This window comes from Trichoderma evansii, assembly GCF_050947405.1.
Source record: "Trichoderma evansii strain SZMC 28006 chromosome Unknown GGI43scaffold_1, whole genome shotgun sequence".
NCBI lineage: Eukaryota > Fungi > Ascomycota > Sordariomycetes > Hypocreales > Hypocreaceae > Trichoderma > Trichoderma evansii.
In genome coordinates this window covers 1,950,227-1,965,866 of record NW_028145205.1, presented here as the reverse complement: position 1 = coordinate 1,965,866, position 15,640 = coordinate 1,950,227, and the positions used below count along the sequence as shown (strand labels likewise).

General features: G+C 48.3%; 8 protein-coding genes across 8 annotated transcripts; 6 read left to right on the top strand and 2 right to left on the bottom strand.

The window, feature by feature from the left end:
* Positions 1-41: 41 nt before the first annotated feature.
* Positions 42-1,310, bottom strand: GGI43DRAFT_390780 (DNA replication protein SLD5). Its single transcript, XM_083204363.1, has 3 exons — positions 1,017-1,310; positions 742-922; positions 42-644 (listed from the first exon to the last, which is right to left on the bottom strand). The coding sequence occupies exons 1-3, from the start codon at positions 1,139-1,141 to the stop codon at positions 285-287; spliced, it is 666 nt and encodes a 221-aa protein (XP_083066262.1). The 5' UTR covers positions 1,142-1,310; the 3' UTR covers positions 42-284.
* A 462-nt stretch (positions 1,311-1,772) lies between these two features.
* GGI43DRAFT_390779 (lactate 2-monooxygenase) lies at positions 1,773-4,012 on the top strand. Its single transcript, XM_083204362.1, has 2 exons — positions 1,773-2,574; positions 2,666-4,012. Exons 1-2 carry the CDS (start codon positions 2,277-2,279, stop codon positions 3,601-3,603), a joined length of 1,236 nt encoding a protein of 411 aa, XP_083066261.1. The 5' UTR covers positions 1,773-2,276; the 3' UTR covers positions 3,604-4,012.
* Positions 4,013-4,149: 137 nt separating this feature from the next.
* Positions 4,150-6,530, top strand: GGI43DRAFT_390777 (WD40 repeat domain-containing peptidylprolyl isomerase). Its single transcript, XM_083204361.1, has 3 exons — positions 4,150-4,344; positions 4,414-6,080; positions 6,154-6,530. The coding sequence occupies exons 1-3, from the start codon at positions 4,266-4,268 to the stop codon at positions 6,289-6,291; spliced, it is 1,884 nt and encodes a 627-aa protein (XP_083066260.1). The 5' UTR covers positions 4,150-4,265; the 3' UTR covers positions 6,292-6,530.
* A 288-nt stretch (positions 6,531-6,818) lies between these two features.
* GGI43DRAFT_390775 (3-deoxy-7-phosphoheptulonate synthase) lies at positions 6,819-8,870 on the top strand. Its single transcript, XM_083204360.1, has 4 exons — positions 6,819-7,178; positions 7,263-7,317; positions 7,392-8,294; positions 8,357-8,870. The coding sequence occupies exons 1-4, from the start codon at positions 7,170-7,172 to the stop codon at positions 8,509-8,511; spliced, it is 1,122 nt and encodes a 373-aa protein (XP_083066259.1). The 5' UTR covers positions 6,819-7,169; the 3' UTR covers positions 8,512-8,870.
* A 180-nt stretch (positions 8,871-9,050) lies between these two features.
* On the top strand, positions 9,051-10,921 carry GGI43DRAFT_390774 (C2H2-type zinc finger protein). The gene is made up of 2 exons (XM_083204359.1): positions 9,051-9,848; positions 9,937-10,921. Exons 1-2 carry the CDS (start codon positions 9,344-9,346, stop codon positions 10,509-10,511), a joined length of 1,080 nt encoding a protein of 359 aa, XP_083066258.1. The 5' UTR covers positions 9,051-9,343; the 3' UTR covers positions 10,512-10,921.
* Positions 10,922-11,369: 448 nt separating this feature from the next.
* GGI43DRAFT_19205 (iron-sulfur cluster assembly protein NAR1) lies at positions 11,370-13,708 on the top strand. The gene has a single exon (XM_083199958.1). It carries the CDS (start codon positions 11,583-11,585, stop codon positions 13,311-13,313), a length of 1,731 nt encoding a protein of 576 aa, XP_083066257.1. The 5' UTR covers positions 11,370-11,582; the 3' UTR covers positions 13,314-13,708.
* On the bottom strand, positions 13,342-14,983 carry GGI43DRAFT_19516 (uncharacterized protein). Its single transcript, XM_083200001.1, has 3 exons — positions 14,879-14,983; positions 14,163-14,706; positions 13,342-14,072 (listed from the first exon to the last, which is right to left on the bottom strand). Exons 2-3 carry the CDS (start codon positions 14,327-14,329, stop codon positions 13,370-13,372), a joined length of 870 nt encoding a protein of 289 aa, XP_083066256.1. The 5' UTR covers positions 14,330-14,706; positions 14,879-14,983; the 3' UTR covers positions 13,342-13,369.
* GGI43DRAFT_19207 (uncharacterized protein) lies at positions 14,557-15,589 on the top strand. Its single transcript, XM_083199959.1, has 4 exons — positions 14,557-14,983; positions 15,049-15,191; positions 15,274-15,398; positions 15,450-15,589. Exons 1-3 carry the CDS (start codon positions 14,808-14,810, stop codon positions 15,393-15,395), a joined length of 441 nt encoding a protein of 146 aa, XP_083066255.1. The 5' UTR covers positions 14,557-14,807; the 3' UTR covers positions 15,396-15,398; positions 15,450-15,589.
* Positions 15,590-15,640: the final 51 nt, after the last annotated feature.

Sequence of the window (15,640 nt, the reverse complement as noted above, 5' to 3'; positions counted from 1 at the left end):
TATTGAATGCTATCACGACCGATTTGATACTTAATTTGAATGATGTGCTTCTTGTTATTTGTTGAATATTTCCATGTCCTGTTATAGAATGACTATATTCGCCCCAAATTCATGAACGCCTTCGCCTCGCCAGTCCTATCCAGTGGTATCCAGTGGCTGTTTTGCGTTGACCTCTTTCGTTAGCTTTTTGATATTCCATTTTGATCCCAAATAAGTCACCCTCAGTTCTCCCTCGTTGAATAAATAACGCCGTTGTATTTCGTTTGCCCAAAAAATAGATTCCTTCAAACAAGCTCTGCATCCCCATGCTCAACAAGATCCTTCGCGCTCGACCACCTCATAATAAGAATATCACCGCTTGCCGCGGGAAGAATGGTATCGACATCAGTTCCTCTACCAAAAACGTCTTTATCCCGTAATAGACGAACGAATACTGCGGCATCCAGGTCCGGTGAGTCAATCATACTGACGTTGCCGGCCGTGTCGTTGAGGTTCTGCAGGCGCTGAGGGAATGAAGACAGGAAGGATGAGAGGTAGTGGTTGTGGAGGAGGGCTTGATGCCTTGTGGCATAGGCCAGTTCAGTGGGAGAGAGGCGTTGTCTTAATTCTTCGGTTGATAGGTAGTGAAGAGTGTATTTATCGATCTTGAAAACGATGTTAGATTCTTTCCGCAGCTACTATCTCTCACAAGAATTCTTCTTTTTTTCATGCTGCTTGGGAAGGGGGCTGGTTTTCACCTACTTTCGCTATTCGTGTCCTTAGATAACTTCTTACAAGAAATTTGTATCGTTCCAGCTCAGTTTGAATGACAATGAGAGCAAAGTTGGTCTTGGGGTCCATATCTCCTGTCATATCTTCGATCTTTTCAATCTGAGATTTGATCTTGGAATTGACCCGCTCGAACAAGCCATCTGTAGGCCAGCTAATCGAAAAAACGACACAGTTAGTAAAGGGCAAACGGTCATTGTATAATTTAGAGTAAAAAGTCTGGGCGATGAATATCTAGAAAAACTCACTTAAGCAGCTCTGGTGCTGATCTCTCAGCGACCCAAAGGCGCGTCAAGGCCTGCAGGTCACGAGTCTCAAGGGGGATGCCGTGAGAGGAGGGATCTACCTCTCGGAGGATATCGTCGATATCCATGGTGAGAGACTGTCGTCTGGGGGTTCTCTATCTCTATCTCTATCTCTCGGTCATGGGGTTGGCTCCTGGCGAGATTCAGTGGAGGGATCTCGAAGTAAAGCCCGATTGGCTTGCTTGAGATCGGTAGCAGTGATGGCGGCCCAGCTTTTCACCAGACTAGGCTTTGTAGTGGGGTCTAGTGTACAAGCCCGGATTTGGCACGCGCATGGCCAGTGCATGTACATGGTACAGGGCTCGCTGTTAGAGAGCGCTGTTGCCCGCTATAGCGGACGATACTCAATGCCTGGCTAAAATCTCACGCCTTACCTGTCAGCAGTAGAAGGTGTCAAGAGGACCTCAGGAACTGTTTTCAACTGTTCTCAACTCATACAGACTGCTAATAACCATGACATTCTAGTCAGCAATAACATAGCTAACCGCCATCTACTCATGCAACCACGGTGTATTCCCATCTATTTAGTTAAGCTCGTTGGGCTTCTCATGCAAATGCGGGGAGACCCAAGTACCTTCCGTACTAGGTAGTTACAAGGTGCTGTCAGTTGATTAATATTTACAATTATTTATACAAGAAAATAACTAGATTATTACTATTAAGGATTATTATTAAACATTGCCATTGGTCTTTTTATTTTTTCTCTTCATTGCTATTATTACTAGCTGTTCTTAATTACCTGTACTCATACATAAAGTCGTCTGTGAGTTGCGGCTAACATTCTGTTATCAAAGCATTCCTGTATTCCTGTATTCCAAGTAACTACAACCTGAGTTCGGCGAATTTTTCCTCCCATTTCTCGGCGATTATTCTACTTACAGACATTTATCTACGCCGCTTGTCAGACGGCTGATTTATATCAGGCGAGTTGCGCCAGAATCTTAGTAGTGGTGGGATGATGCACAAGCGATCTGTTGGGCCGAGGCAAGTCTTCCCAGTCCCCCGCGATGGCACCTCTTATAAAGAGAGACGTGCTCCTTAACCTTAGACGGGGCTATTTTTGACTTCACAACTATTGGCGAATCTTTTTTTGTTTTCATAACATACCTGCATATTCCAATCAAGGTACATAAAATAAACATATGTTTATACGCCTTCTTTTGTAACTATTCCCACCAAATCATTCATTAGTCCTCAGTAGCAATGGCAGACCAAGACGGCGATGGCCCTCAGCCCTACGCTGCGTATCTCCGGACTGTTATCCAAAAGGGCCTCTTAGCGGGTGAATTGCCCGTCGTGACAACGGATCCAAATCGGCTCGAAGAGCAGGCCAGGAAGGCGATGCCCAAAGCCGGCTTTGACTACATCTTGGGCGGAGCCGGTGAGGCCGCAACAATGGACGCCAACCGTCTTGCTTTCCGCCAGTGGAAAATCATTCCCCGCGTCCTGAAGCCCACAACGCCCCGTGATCTAAGTGTCACTCTTTTTGGCCAGAAATATGGTAAGTAAAGTTGCAATATATAAAACTCTTCTTTGTAGTTGCTGCCCTGCACGAAATATCTTTAATATATTCATGAGCTAACTTGTGAAAGACGTTCCCATTCTCTTTGCACCCATCGGCGTCCAATCGTTATTCCATAAAGACAAGGAGATCGGCGTTGCTCAAGCTTGTGCGAATTTACGCGTCCCCTTCACCTTGAGCACAGTTTCTCAATCCACATTTGAAGAAGTTGCGGCCGCAGCACCAGGAGCACCAAGATGGTTTCAACTATACTGGCCCAGCGACGAAGAGCTCACGGCTTCACTTCTCAAAAGAGCCAAGGACAACGGCTATACGGCGCTCGTCGTAACTCTCGATACTTGGACTCTTGCTTGGAGGCCAACTGACCTGGATACCGCCAATGTTCCTTTCCTAGTTGGCGTGGGAGACGCAAATGGATTTTCGGACCCAGTCTTTAGACGCAAATTTGCTGAAATGAGCGATGGAGGAACTCCAGAGGACAATATGGTGCAGGCTGCAATGTACTGGATCGGAAACACTTTCCCCGGAGTCTCCCGCTCTTGGGAAGACCTCAAGATCCTAAAGAAGCACTGGGATGGACCCATTATCCTCAAGGGAATCCTCAGCGTTGAAGACGCCGTCTTGGCGGCCGAGCATGGCATGGACGGAATTATTGTGAGTAATCATGGCGGCAGACAGATCGATGGCGCCATCGGAACTTTGGATGTCCTCCCCGAAATCGTCGACGCTGTTGGTAGCAAGTTGACCGTCATGATGGACTCTGGCATCCGAACTGGTGCCGATATTCTCAAGGCCCTAGCTCTTGGAGCCAAAGCTGTCTTGGTTGGTCGACCTGTGGTTTATGGACTGGGTATCAATGGTAAGGAGGGTGCCGAGGCAGTACTAGCTGGGTTGCTGGCTGATCTCGATTTGACCATGGGATTTACTGGAGTTCAAAACATCGGAGATTTGAATAGATCGATTTTGCGTCGGATTCAGCACTCTGGGGATATCAAATCAAGTCTCTGAACTGTATCATAAATATATTTTGACAGTTTAAGCATTTGCATTTATATAGACTGTATATGCTGATATCTTTCTCAGCGTCATCTATACAGGGATTAAATGTGCCCGGTTAAATCAGTGTTAGATAATAAATAATCAGGGATTTGTTGACATTACTTAGCAATGATTTACTTGAAGAAATATCTCGTGTAAAAATAAGGAAAGCGCTCCCTATGCTATCACTTTTCAATAGCTATTCGTCAATCATTTCCTTGTAAGTCAGAGACATGTTATCAGCTTTCGTGTAAGCCTATTGAATGCGTGGGATAAAGCAACAATGAGACGGGAATAGAAGGTATATGATAATCGAACCGATCGACTTAATTTTATTTTTAATTTAAAAAATAAAATACATGCGAAATGTTATTATCTCATAAAGATGCAGCCCCATAGAAATGCCATCCCGTCGGGGGATGGCTATATGTTGGAGCACAGTGCGGATATGCATGCAAGTCGTAAGGCTACAGCTCGCAGCTAATGCTCAAAGCTAATTCGTCAACTTGATTGTAGCTCCTGCAACACGGTCAGCCTTCTCAGCCGCGAACAACCATTCCTCTCGAGCCTCGACGGCATTGTCTCTTCAATTGCTTGGGATTACTCCGAAATCTCTTGATCTGCCAAAAGCCATGGCGGACTCTGCAGCTGAAGATGACAGCCGCTTGCAGAAACGCAGCCATGCAGAGTATGCACAGCAAGATGATTCAGGTACGATGGCTGGTCTGTCTGGGCTCAACAAGCATTGTACATGAGGCTAACGGCGTGTTTTTGAAATAGATTCTTCGTCTGATGATGATATGGGACCGCAGCTTCCTACCTCCGAGGCCCCCAAGAAGAAGCGCCGCGTCCTGCCTTACGAAAAGCTATACATTTCTGCACTACCAAAGTCCGCCCGATATTCCAAGTCATTGATGCACAAGGAGCAGGTGCTCTTCACCACATGGACCCCCCTGACCGAGTTCCTGATAACATCGTCTACCGATGGTGTCGTCAAATTCTGGAAGAAGATTGGCCAAGGCATTGAATTTGTGAAGCAGTTCAAGGCGCATAATGGCATGATCACGTCGGTCTCGGTCAGTCGAGACGGACGAAGCTTTGCAACCGCCGGCGACGACGAAACAATCAAGATTTTCGATGTCATTACGTTTGACCTGCTTTCCATGATTACCTTGAAATATGTATCCAAGTGCGTCTGCTGGGTTCACAAAAAGGGAGCCTCGTTTCCTCTATTAGCTGTGTCGGAGGAGGCCAAGCCATTGATCCACCTATACGATGGCCGAGGTGAACGAGAAGAAGCTATTCATACCATAAAAGGTCTACACAGGAGTCCTGTACATATAATGGCGTTCAACGACGAGTTCGATTGTGTTGTCTCAGCGGACGAGAACGGCATGGTCGAATACTGGCAGCCTAGCGACAACTACGAGAAGCCAAGTAACGTCTTCGAGTTCAAGAGCTCGACGAATCTGTTTGACTTCAAGAAGGCCAAATCCGTACCAACATGTCTTACAATATCACCGAACGGGAAAAGCCTGGCCACCTTTTCGTTGCCGGACCGGAAAATACGGATCTTTGACTTTGCATCAGCCAAATTGCAAAAGACTTACGACGAGTCGCTCCAAGTAGCCGAGGACATGCAGCGGGCAGGTACATCGGCACAAAAGATTGACAATGTGGAGTTTGGTAGACGGTTGGCTCAAGAGCGAGAGATTGAATCACAGACTTTGAAAAACAAGTCGAATATTATTTTTGATGAGTCAGGGAACTTTATCCTTTACGGTTCCATGGTAGGGATCAAAGTGCTCAACACATATACGAACCAAGTTGTCAAAGTGTATGGCAAGGATGAGAACTTTCGCGCTGTAAATCTGGGCATGTACCAAGGACAGCCCCAGAAGAAGGGGATAGTGTCTGTAGAGATGGGTGCTTCAAGCAACCCTCTTTTGCAAGAATCAGAAGCTCGTGATCCGATTCTCATCGCCACCGGCGTAGGCAAGCTTCGATTCTACATGTTCACGAATGAAGAGGAGATTAGCAAGTCGACACGAGACGTTCAAAACGAGAAGCCTACTGTGCTAGGAGGCAAAGACAAAGCGCAAGCTGCCAAGAAGGCTGAAACAGGAAACGCTGCCATAATTCATACTACGTATGGCGACATTCATATCCGTCTGTTTCCCGATGCTGCGCCCAAGGCAGTGGAGAACTTTGTTACGCATGCAAAGCGCGGGTACTACAACAACACAATATTCCACCGTGTGATTCGCAAGTTTATGATCCAAGGAGGCGATCCCCTTGGCGACGGCACTGGCGGGGAGAGTATCTGGGGACGAGACTTTGAGGATGAGTTTAGCAGCTTGAAACACGACAAGCCATACACAGTGAGCATGGCGAACGCAGGCCCGAATACGAATGCCAGTCAGTTCTTTATTACCACGGAGAAGACGGTGAGTTTTTGACCCACAGAGCTTGCTATGCAAGGAGAAGAGATGAGAACGCTGACAATTTTGTTTTTTATAGCCGTGGTTGGATGGCAAACACACTATTTTCGGACGTGCGACACAGGGCTTGGATGTGATACATAAGATTGAGAATACGAGGACGCATAAGGAGAAACCAGAGGAAGATATTAAGATTCTCAATATTGATGTCATGTAAATGGTTAGGGCTGGAGCGAGCAGCGATTTTGGCTTGATCTTTTTTCGATAGCACAGACGATACATACGTGCGTCTCGATAGAGAATATGAGTAATACCACGAATTATACCGCCACGTACAAAGTACAAGATGTTTCTTACAGTTGAAAATGGCAGACGGTTTACATAGTATTCTACAGTTATGCTTGCATCCAAAGCTACACAAACTGACTACACAAACTGACGTAAGTTGGACTAAATTGGATATTTGCCATTACAGCTTACTATGTGGCTCGCTCCATCTGAAATTTCGTGAGACCCAAGGACTCAGAGCTCGCCCAACCGCGACTCTGCAATTAGACACGCGTGGACGAATGAGAGCTTGTGCTTGTGGCAGAGGAACATGGAGCACCGACGTCGGCCCTTGCATCCAAGTGTGAGTAATTGAAGCACCGAAATTTTAGTGTAAGCGCCAGCCGCTGCCGGTGCAACATCGTAAGAGGAAATACTAGAGCTATTTGGCATGTGGGCGGGCGCTGGAGCTTAGTGCATGCGCGCACTTAGCACATGTAGCCCTGCTTGCACTGATTTTCTAATAAACGAAGCTCAATTTCCAAACACATGTCAATATCCTCTTTTTTCTTTCCTACATCTGATTTATACCCATTGGCTCTCTCGAGAATACAAGGAGAAGAGGAAAAGCTGGAAGTTTATTGATACTCCTTCTGGCGTCTCCCAATTAAGCCACCATCCTGTTAATCGCCTGCTATTGACGTCACCCAGCGTCTGCAACTTTTTTTTTCTTCTCTACTTCCAACCTAAATTCTAATTCTCAAATACCTTACTCTTCTCTTCCTACGGCCTATCTCTTCAATTCTTGCCCAGGAGCAATTGTTCACCATGTCTACCGTACGTGTGCTCTCTAACAACAGGCATCTTCCATTGCCAGCTTTGGGTATATGAGTGGAGTGACTCACTAAATTGCCCCTCCAGTTCTACATCGAGAATAAAAACGTCGGCAACCAGGCCGACTCAGAAGATTGGAGAAGTATGTTCCCTGTTTATTTTTAAAGGCTCCATGAATCAGGTTTTGCTAACTGAATCGTCTTCGTCTAAAATTAGTTCGAGGCTACAACCCTCTAACACCGCCCGATCTGCTACAGCATGAGATCCCACAGACAGCCGAGTCCAAGAAGGCAGTCATTGACGGCCGTAATGAAGCCGTAGCTATCGTCAATGGCAAGGACCCCAAGCAGCGATTGCTCATTGTCGTGGGTCCTTGTTCAATCCATGACCCTGCTGCTGCTCTCGCCTACTGTGATCTGCTCCTCGAAGCCAAAAAGAAGCATAAAGATGAGTTGCTCATTGTTATGCGCTCGTACCTCGAGAAGCCTCGCACGACGGTCGGCTGGAAGGGCCTCATCAACGACCCGGATATTGATGGTAGCTTCAAGATCAACAAGGGATTGCGATTGTCGCGCCAGCTCTTCGTTGATCTGACGAGCAAGGGCATGCCTATTGCAAGCGAGATGTTGGATACCATCTCCCCTCAGTTCCTGGCTGATTTGCTCAGTGTTGGTGCCATTGGTGCGCGCACAACGGAGAGCCAGCTGCACCGTGAACTGGCGAGTGGCTTGAGTTTCCCCGTCGGCTTCAAGAATGGAACTGATGGTTCACTTGGCGTCGCTATTGATGCCATGGGCGCTGTCAAGCACCCCCACCACTTCCTTTCCGTCACCAAGCCCGGGGTTGTCGCCATTGTTGGCACAACAGGTAATGATGACTGCTTCGTCATTCTGCGAGGTGGCACCAAGGGCACCAACTACGATCCCGAGAGCATCGCTGAAGCTAAAGCCGCTCTGGAGAAGAAGGGAGCACCTCCCAGACTGATGGTTGACTGCAGCCACGGCAACTCTCTAAAGAACCACAAGAACCAGCCCAAGGTTGCGAGCGTAGTCGCTGAGCAGGTGGCCAAGGGCGAGACAGCCATCATGGGCCTCATGATTGAGAGTAATATTGATGAAGGTGGGCAGTATTCCGTGGAACCAGTTGCTCCATTTAAAAACCTTGCTAACATATCTGAATAGGTAACCAAAAGGTACCTGAAGAGGGCAAATCTGGACTCAAGTATGGTGTCAGTATCACAGATGCCTGCATCAACTGGGCGGATACCGTGGAGGTGCTTGATAAGCTGGCCGAGTCTGTGAAGCAGAGAAGAAAAGTCTTGGGAGTGGAAATTTAAGCTTGAATAATGCAAGCTAGTTTCAACATCACAGTTCAACAGACCAATTGGTTGTTTGCCGCCTTGATACCATTGTATACGGAATTGCTGGCTTTGTGCGAGTTGGATATACTGGGTTCTATTTCTTCGCTATATGTTGCTGTGCTTTAAGGAGAGTCAGATATGGGTTGCATTTATTACGCTCTCTTCGAGCGTATACATACAGGATTAGCAAAAAGTTTGTAAGGTATTTCTTCTGGGCATGCTGAAGTCAGTTCAGACATTGAAAGATAGCTTGGTATTTGGCTTTTTCAAAAAGTGCAACCAAGAAAAATAAAAGTAAAAATAAAAGCAAACTACAAAATGAATCCAAGAAAAAATTGAACGTGAACGGGGCAAAAGAACAGGAGGGAGTTAATAATGCCAATTTGATGTTCATGAAGCCATCACCGCATTCCCTTTTAGGAGGCGTCACGCTATCGCGGCAAGGCTCACACTGTGCGACATTCTCGCAGCCAGCCAGGGCCCCTGCTTCATCGAGCTATAACACAGTACGGGGTAAGACTGACCACTCTATGGCGAGCAAGCGCAGCTAAGGCAATTTTCCGACGACGCAGGAACAGAGCCTCCAGCGCTCTTTATTTCTATCTCCCCCCGAAACGCCAATCGATCGCCGATTATCGTAAGGGCATCTCGCAATTCCTTCTCTTCGCTTTCCAGGCGTTTTACTGCCTTTATCAATCGTTTTTCCTTCTTCCTCTGTCATCGCTTTTGATAGCATCTTTCGGATAGCTTTGCTTCTTACGCGACTTTCATTTTCTCCAGCACAGCGACGCGCGCACCGACGACGACCATGGCGCCCTACTCGCCGCCGGACTCCCCATTGTCATCGGCAATGGAGTCTTCGTACGAGGAAGATATCCACGATGAGGAGACGATGCTGCGGCCGTCAAAGCGCCAGAAAGTTGAGGCTGGCTCGACAACTTCATCTGCCGTCATACCCGATCCGGAACACGAGCCTGTTTTGGAAGCCGATGCGCTCGAGGGCATGTCGGATATCTCATCGGACACGTCAGGCGACATTCCCAGCTCTCCTGTCAATGCCAGGCTCGAGGAAGAAGATTTCCAAGACCAGGTGACGGTTTGCGACTGGGATGGCTGTCCCGCTGGAGACCAGGGCAACATGGACAAGCTGGTCGAGCACATCCACAATTCACACATTGAGAACCGTCAGAAGAAGTACACGTGCGAGTGGCGAAGCTGCAACCGCAAGGGCTTGCCTCATGCGAGTGGTTACGCCTTAAAGGCTCACATGCGAAGCCATACGAGAGAGAAGCCATTCTACTGCTATCTACCAGGTAGGTCTTTTTGACGACAGCTGCTCCATTATCGAATATGGCCTGCGCCTTTATATACATGATTAATTACTGACAACTTGCTCAACAGAGTGCGACCGCTCCTTCACCAGATCCGATGCGCTTGCCAAACACATGCGAACCGTCCACGAAACCGAGGCTCTTCGACCGTCTGACCCGGTGCCCAAATCTATGCAATCCGGGCCAACAGGTCGGACCGGAAAGCTCAAGATCATCATCAAAACACCCCAATCACAATCTGCAGGGCAAGACGACGGAGACGATGCCAACGGTGACGTTCCTCCATCGGAATGCTTCACAGTACTCCCACCCGATCTATTCACAGAGACAGAGCTTGAGTATCCCCTTGCCAAGCTATGGCGCAAGTGCCACTGGGAAGCAACATGGGCCGAGGAGGTTGGAGAGGCGCTGAAGAACGAGTGCAAGCAGTGGGAGGACATTTACTACAAGGAGTGGCTGGAGAAGGAAATCTTGTTATCACAAGTCATCCAGAGCGAGGTGGACTGGAGCGAGCGGCGCCAGGCTATCATCTCTGGCGCTGCTGATGTGCAGCTCCCTAGCAGTTCAGAAGAGAAGGAAAAGGATGAAGGCATCACAAACGGCGTGGCTGAGGAAGCCACCGCCGCGGCTACCAGTGAAGCATAAGAACCTGAGCCTCTTTCCAGGATTGTGGTTAGTCTTGATGATTGGGATGATTATCTACAGGATTTCACGGAAAAAAAAGGTGGCGTGCATTCTAGAATGCGGCTGGGAGTTTTGGGAGTTTCTACGAGAAGGCACTCGAGGCGGGCAGAGATGCGCCACGCTGGTCTTCGTTTTACCTCTTCTATTTATTTCTTCTTTTTCTTTGTGTGTCATTGTTTCTAGATATTATTTTGGTTTCCCTTGTTTCTTTTTATTCCAGCTTTAGAAGCTCCAATTAAGCTAATGCAATAGCTGCCTCTTTGGAGTTGAAGAGATGCTTTCCAGTTGGATCTTTGTTGAATTTGTATGATGTAAGATAGAGCGATGAAAATATAAAAAAATTAATATGATATTCAAGAGCTCGTTTGTCCGCTACCAACTGTAATATCCGTGCTCTACGAATAAGTGATTAAATTGAGATAATTCTTCACTTTTGTTGAATATCGCTTCTCCATATTCGTATAGCATCAGCTCAACTTCTTAATGCAGGCACTAGTAAACGTATGTAGCTCCTCGGCGGAAATACTACCTAATAGCGCAGGGATCTTTTTCTTAAGCGCATTACCAACCAAAGCTCGCCCGCCGATTTCGCATCCCCACTATTAAGCCTTCATCGCCCAGGACCTTCAATAGATAGATTTGAAATCCTCGACTTTTTATTTGCGCAGCAGCATCATATGTGCTAATGATCTAGCAATCAATACATTTCGACGGAGAATCTACATTACTGCTTCTCTTTTCTTCTACCTGATTTTCTTTTATCCTATTATTCTCACTGTAATCCGAGGTTTAAAAGTACTCTTTTCTATTAACACGTGCCTTATCAAGATTTAAGTGCGCCACGGATCGCAAAACTCGCCACTCGGGAGATAAGCCGCTGGGAAATACATTTCTCTAAACTTGCAAACTACAACTTGAGTTGGCGAACCGGATACAAAAACAAACAGCTATAAGAATTTAATTTACCATCGCTACTCTTATTGTCGCGGAAAACTCAAAAGCGAACGGCATTGCCGTAAAAAAGCCAGCACCATGAGTGCCATTCTCTCCGCCGACGACCTCAACGACTTCATCTCTCCCGGAGTCGCCTGCATCAAACCCGTCGAGACCCTCCCAGCTCTTCCCGCGCAGCAGTCCTCCAACGAATACGAAGTCGTCCTTGACGGCCAGAATCCCTCTGCGCCCAATGCTGCCTCGGCCGCTCAGATCTCTCTCACAGACTGCCTTGCCTGCTCCGGCTGTGTCACATCCGCAGAGGCCATCCTCGTCAGTCTACAGAGCCACAGCGAAGTGATTTCAACGCTCGATGCGGCTCCGGCGCTGCGTGTGGTGGGACCAGATGCGCAAGGAAATTTCAAAGTCGACGGTCTCGAAAATGAAGATGCGAAGCTGTTCGTCGCTAGTGTAAGCTCCCAGACGAGGGCGAACCTGGCTGCTGCATGCGGGCGAGATGTGTCTGAGAGCCAGGCTGGATACATGCTGGAGAACCTATTACGAAGTCCAGAAGGGGTTGCAAAAGGAGGAAAATGGAACAATTCTTTCGAATGGGTATTGGATATTAACGTGGCGCGAGATGCGACGCTCGCGCTCGGTGCGGCCGAAGTCCTTTCATCGCCCACACCAGGCGTCTCAACGCCATCAACACCAATCCTCTCCTCGTCATGTCCCGGCTGGGTGTGCTATGCAGAAAAGACTCATCCATACGTGCTACCACATTTATCCAAAGTCAAGTCGCCACAAGCGCTTATGGGTACCATCTTGAAAACAACATTGAGCCGAAAGCTGGGAATTCCACCCGGTAGAATATGGCATGTAGCCGTCATGCCTTGCTTCGACAAGAAGCTGGAGGCTAGTCGAGAAGAGCTCACTGACGAAGTATGGGCACGCTCGGGTCTGCCTGGAAGAGGGGTTCGGGACGTCGACTGCGTCATCACGAGTAAGGAGGTTTTGATGCTCGCAGAATCAAGGGGACTCAACTTCTTTGATTTTTCAAAGTCCGCATCATCTGTCCCACCATCAATACCCTTCCCTGATGATAAAGTTCACGCTTTCTTATTCCCAAAGAAGGGTTCAAGAAATCCCTCGCGAGTTGCTGGTTCTTCTGGCGGGCTATTACACCACATTCTCCAAACCAAAGCTGCTCAGACCCCAGGCTCGGAGATTCAAATCAACCGAGGCCGCAACGTCGATGTGATTGAATATTCTATCACAATAAATGGCGAGCCTGTTTTCAAGGCTGCCCGGTATTATGGCTTCAGGAATATCCAGAATCTTGTCAGGCGTCTGAAGCCAGCTCGTCCTTCTCGTATGCCCGGCGGAAAGCCCTTTGGAAGCGCCCGTCGCCCAGCAGGAAAGGCAGCGGCTCTCGATTTTAGTTTCGTCGAAGTCATGGCATGCCCCGGAGGCTGCACCAACGGCGGTGGCCAAATCAAGGTTGATGATGCCGTTATTCTAGAAAGAAAAAATATCTCGGGAAAGCCAGGCCCACAAGAGCAGAAGGATTGGCTGGCAGAGATTGACGAAGCATATTTCTCGGGCGAAGACTCGCAGTCCAGACTCGATGGCAGTAGCCCTGAGAATACCAAGGGAAGCGTTTCCCACTCATATATAGATGATACCCTGGCGTATTGGTCCACCATGACAGGCATAGGATTGGATAGACTGGCATTCACGAGTTATCGTGAGGTGATCAGCGATGTTGGAAAGGGCTCAGCCACCGAGAGTGCCGCCCATTTAGCTGGCAAAGCTGGCGGCGGCTGGTAGGTAGCTTTCATAGGTAGAAAGTAGAAGCGCAAAAGCGTACAATGAAAACAAATAATTCAAGTCGCTCTGTTGCCACGCTGTGTAAAGCCAAATCCTCCTCTGCCACTCCCGTCCGGCCCTCTTGGTGATCGAATTGCTTGATGCTCGTCTCGACCAGCTTGTCCCCGCATAGAAGTATCGCTGCCACTGCCTTCACGGCCGCCTCGTCTGAGTGAATCTGGTCTCGGGGATGAGCTAGGGTCGAACAGCTCTCTCCTGGGGCCAGGCTGATTCGCAGGCCGCCGAGGCTCAAACTGTTGGCTGCTGGTCTCGCTGCTAACGTTGACGTTGTTGTTGTTGCTATAATTGTAACCACTGTTGTTGTTATAACCACCTCCCCGTCCTCTTCCACGACCACGGTACGCCCCTCGCCCTTCCGTTCTGGGAGGAGTGACAGTGCCCGTGCCCGGCGACGATCCGCGCGACGAGGGTGCCGACTCGCCAAAGATCTTGGCCCTGGCCTCGTCGTAGCGCCGCTGCTTCTCCTCGCGGTCTCGCTTCTGCTTTGCGCGGATTTCGTCCGGCGTCAACTGCACTTCCGGCGCCCTGGAGGCATCGTCGTCGTCGTCGAGCGATAATTGGGATAAGCCGGTAACGGGATCTTTCTTGGCGATGACGGGCTTGCGGCTTAGAACTTTGACCTGAGGTTTAAAGGTTGCAGTGAGAGGGACGCCGCCGCCTGCAGCTTCGACGTAGTGGAATGTCTCTTTCGAAGAATCGCTGTTTATCCGGAAGAGCAAAAGGAGAAATGTCAGTCAACAAAAGACAAACGAAGAATATATACAAGTTTATGAAAAGCTTTCTCCATACGCTGATTCCCATAATCTCCGGTTTGCTTCGGCGTGCTGGTGTAGCCGCTCTTGTCTGCTGAGGTTGGGCTGCGGAGCGACCTGGGCCTCTTTGCGTTCGCTTCTGTCGGCCTGGGCCTCCCAGTCCTCGTCGTCCCAGGCATTGGGAACACCGCCGGCTCTGCTCATCTTGAAATTGAGGAAGAAGGAATGGAAATATTTGCTTATAGGGCTAGAAGTGCTTGGAGAAAAGAGCGTGCTTCGAGCAGAGGGAGGAATGATGTTATATTGAGCTCGCTGTCTCTTTCTGCTATCACCGAGCCCTAGCTGAAAGAACCTGCCGTCGCAGAGCAATTCCAAAGTCCGGTCTTAATATCGTTTGTATTTTTGTGATCTCTTAGGCAGCCTGCATACTCTTTTTGCAGCTCTATAAATGTGCGCATCGATGGCCGTTGGCTGTAAGAAATCCGCTTCGTCGGGGTTTTCAGAGCGAGCTGGCCATTCGGCGCGAATGGGCTATAAAGTTCGATTTGTTTGTGTGTAGCATTTTTTTTGACGCGCAGTACCTAGAGTGTACCGAGGCTATTAGCCGCTGTGAACGCAAACTCTATGCCATTAGTGTCCCGTCAAAAGTATCTCCGAGTATCTATTTTCGGGCTTTGCTTCCATGCTAGGTCTTTCTTTTTTCGGGCTGCGGAGAGCATATTTCAGTGGGGCCGGCTTGTTTGGCGTAGGTACCTTCTTGCGGATTCGCTGCTGTTGCGTGAACCTGATGCTCGATAACCAACCGCCAAATTCGCAGATTTCAGAGGATTCGAGATTTCAAACTTGCTATACTACCAGGTATGATGATAGATTCTATGAAATATCAAATAATGGGGAAATATGTTAATACAAGCTCCTTCCAGTGTTTTGTACCAAACCGCCATGGCTGAACCATCCAGTGCCGTGGCCGCTGCAATCGCCAACGCAACCGCCAACGCAGCCAAGAGACTCAGGGAAGAAGGCGAGGCTGCCAAGAATCGTCTTTTAGACCAACAATTCCATATCAGTAAGTCTTGTCTTGTCGCCTCTTGTGTGTCCGAGTCACGCGTCTCTCGTAGCACTAACCGGAGCGATCCGCTTGTGTGTAGGTCGCTATGCCGACCCCTTGGTTCCACGAAAGACGTCAGACCCTCAGTTTTGGCCAAAGGATGTGACTCCAGAAATGGAACAAAGATGGCTGGCTATGATTAAGGAGCATCAGTCCGTTTAAGCTGTGAGATTGGGTTTGGGTTTGACAGGAAAGGGGGAATACTAATTCATTAAGCTTGCGTTTTACGATTAAATGATAATGAACGTCTCATCAGCTTGGAGCTATTTTTACAACTTGCTTCATAATTATTCTTGCATCTAAACTACTGCCAGTGACAACCGCATAATACCCGTGAAAGATGAGCACGACGCTGGCCACGCTACTTCGTATAGAACGTATAGAACGGCGAAATGGAACCTTTATAA